Source organism: Haematobia irritans, chromosome 5 (genome assembly GCF_050003625.1).
Source record: "Haematobia irritans isolate KBUSLIRL chromosome 5, ASM5000362v1, whole genome shotgun sequence".
Lineage (NCBI taxonomy): Eukaryota > Metazoa > Arthropoda > Insecta > Diptera > Muscidae > Haematobia > Haematobia irritans.
The window spans coordinates 5674541-5678101 of record NC_134401.1 but is presented as its reverse complement, the minus strand read 5'-3'; the positions used below and the strand labels follow the sequence as shown (position 1 = coordinate 5678101).

At 28.4% G+C, this 3561-nt stretch overlaps 1 protein-coding gene across 1 annotated transcript; it reads right to left on the bottom strand.

Moving 5' to 3' along the window:
* Positions 1-1341: 1341 nt before the first annotated feature.
* Positions 1342-3115, bottom strand: LOC142241638 (uncharacterized). The gene is made up of 3 exons (XM_075313419.1): positions 2984-3115; positions 2570-2908; positions 1342-1551 (listed from the first exon to the last, which is right to left on the bottom strand). The coding sequence occupies exons 1-3, from the start codon at positions 3038-3040 to the stop codon at positions 1396-1398; spliced, it is 552 nt and encodes a 183-aa protein (XP_075169534.1). The 5' UTR covers positions 3041-3115; the 3' UTR covers positions 1342-1395.
* Between the last annotated feature and the right edge of the window lie 446 nt (positions 3116-3561).

Here is a 3561-nt window from a genome sequence, read left to right as displayed (position 1 = left end):
GTTTTTATTATTTTTAATTCATCCGACCTATTTTTTTTTCTAAAAAAATTCTATGAATTTTTTTCTATAGAAAATTTTGTCAAAATTTTATTTCTATAGAAAATTTTGTCAAAATTTTATTTCTATAGAAAATTTTGTCAAAATTTTATTTCTATAGATAATTTTTTCAAAATTTTATTTCTATAGAATTTTTTGTCAAAATTTTATTTCATTTTTCGTTTGGCTTGACGTCATGATAAATGAAAAATGCTGTTATAATTGTTTTTCATTGTTTTATTATTGAAATATCCGAAATTTTGAAAAATTATCTATAGAATAAAATGTTGACAAAATTTTCTATAGAAATAAAAATTTTTGGTATAGTTTTCTTAGTTGACCTTTGGAATTTTTTAATTATTGGGATTTTTGGTTTGGCTTGAGGTCATGATAAATGAAAAATGCTTTTGTAATTGTTTTTCATTGTTTTATTATTGAAATATTGCTATTTCGGATATTTCGATACATCTTCGGTGATCACTTTCAGCAAGATATTATATGTTAGATATGAGCTTTGCAAGGAGAAGTCTATTACTTTGTAAAATATAGTATCTCGCTGAAGATGATCACCGAAGATGTATCGAAATATCCGAAATAGCAATATGTATTGTATTATTTCTATAGAAAATTTTGTCAAAATTTCATGTCATTAGGAAATGTCATAATTTCATTGCTATAGAAAATTTAACCAAAACTTTATTTCTATAGAAAATTTTGTCAAAATTTTATTTCTATTTCTTTTGAAAAAAATACCGATTTCACGAAAATCGACCATAATCAACCAAATTCCATTAGATCCGACCATCGGACCAAATTTAAAAATTAATAATTTTTTGGACCAATTTTGGTCCGATCGGACCAAAACCCTGGCAACCCTGCCTCCAAGATTATTTGCTAATGAGAATTTTTCCTTACAATTTAGCTCTTGGTAATACTGCAGAAAAACATTTTCCTCATGATACATGCCCTGGCACAAGTACACGCAGAGAAGGAATATGATCACCTCAAAAATGTTTCAAGAGCAAAATGTTATTTTTGTATGGTGAGCATGTAACATGTTTGTCACTAAAATGTTATTTTCTCGTCAAATATAACCTGCTTGCCGAGATCAGATACATGATTTCCGAGAAAATGACATGGTTGCGAAAACCATGTTACATGGTCACCACCCAAAAATAACATTTTGCTCTTAAAACATGTTTGAGGTGATCATATTCCTTCTCTGGGTGTACATAAGATTTCCATTTAAATGTAATTAAAACAAATCTCAGTTTCTTATTTGTTTCGACCTTATTTTATTAAAGAATCCTCTTTTCTTTTTAAAATAAAATATTTTAGAAAATTATTAATGGAATTTGTTTATTGACGTGGAACCGTTGATCCGAGTAACTCATAGCTGGTCAACAATTTTTGATTGCTGTAAATGCTAAAGGTATAGTTGAAATGTACGATTGGGGTATAGGTAGGAAAAATTTCGTCCGTCAGCATAAAATCGGTAATATTATACGTGACATTCTGTGAAATAAGAAAAATATAGAAACTTTAAAAACATAAATCTTTAAATTCAATACACTGAAAAATATTTTCCCAGATCAAATGATTTGTTTGTTTTCAGAAATTTTAACAAACATTTCTGTTGCCCATTTAATTTTTAGCTCATGTAAATTAGTTAATTTTAATTAAATTTTGCCAAATATGAGAAAATTTTCTTTATAATAAAAATTATTAATATTATTATTATTATTATTTTTTTTTTTGAAGCGATGAATTTAATATGGGCTTGTCATACACCCAGAGAAGGAATATGATCACCTCAAACATGTTTTAAGAGCAAAATGTTATTTTTGGGTGGTGACCATGTAACATGGTTTTCGCAACCATGTAATTTTTTCGGAAATCATGTATCTGATTTCGGCAAGCAGGTTATATTTGACGATAAAATAACATTTTAGTGACAAACATGTTACACGGTCACCATACAAAAATAACATTTTGCTCTTGAAACATGTTTGAGGTGATCATATTCCTTGTCTGTGTGTTGGAAGGATAACCACCATTTCAGCAGCTGTTGCACTGAATTTTGCATCACTTTTTAGGGTGTGATACGAATTCAGTGTTTTAGATGTAAGTTAAAAAAAATAATATTTTGCCAAATAAATAATTTTTATATTTTTTTTTTTTGATATTTTAATGCATTCTAATGCTTGTCTGAAGCTCTTGACCTCAAATATTTTCAAAAATTCGCAATTTTTCTAGATTGGGTGTAGCATGTTTTTGTCGACAAATTTTAATAATTTGTACCATTTTATTAACTCTTACTAAGTTTTTAAACCATTTGAAACAAAAACGGTTAAAATTATCCATGAAAAACATGAAAAAATCGAGTTATTAAAAATTGACTTCAATTAACCTCCTGTGCAGTTAAAGTAAAGACATCTTTGGGAGGACATTTTTGGAAGTACTTTTAAAGTTGTGCCTTTAGAGGAACTTTCAAATTTTTTTCTGGGATATCACGTAAATCTTTTTAACTCACCCCTTTTATAGGACATGCAAATGGCAAATTGCTGCTGGCCATCAATTCTTTAAAAAGTTCCTTTATTAATGTCATTGCCTTTAGATTTTTCAGGGAATCACATATATTTAACTTGATGTCCAAGAATTTAAAAATTTTAGATTTCTTCGGGTATGTGATATGTATGAGAATTCCAACTTCAGCATTTTTGGACAAATCACGAAGGAAATTGGCCATAGCACTGATCGCATAGCGACTTTTAGTTAATTTTTGAAAACTGCAAGAGCATTGATTCATCTCATTCGAGACATATTTGAAGGAGTTACTATGTAGGACCAATGAAAATGGTCGTTTTGCTGTCTGGCGAAGGAACAATTTGGATATGTAAACGAATGCCTTTGGCTCATACACAATTAATACACAAAATAAGCTTACCACACTGTTTTCGTTTAAAATATGAAAAATTAAAATTATTAAAAATTTCCGATACATTATTTGTTGTATTGAAAGTTTCGATGAAGTTTAAAAGCAAATTTTGCATTAAAATCAGTTTCAAAGCAAAAATTGAATTAATATTGGCATTTTATTTTAAAGATTTCATCTTTATTTGTTTTTGTTTTTTATTTGACTGATCATCTCTTCTAAGTGCTATTAAATTGTTTATTTATATATTTAATTGTAGTAGCCCAAATTAATGATAGAAGCCCAAATTAATGACATGTGTGTCAAAACATTAAAATTTTTGCGATGAAATATATACCCCTGAAACATGTACCCTCCACCATGGATTGCCTAGAAACTTCTAGTAAAGACGGTCATTCACAATTAAATTACTTGGGTTGCGACCGATGACAAGGCATCGTAAAACTTCTTAACATCATCTTCTAAATTGTAAGTTAGTCCATGTGGGATATATACGTATATATTCAGTTCTTGACCGGTATATATACACGGATGAAAAAGACTGTTTTTCATATGTTTGGATATAAACATTATATGTTTGGAACACAAAT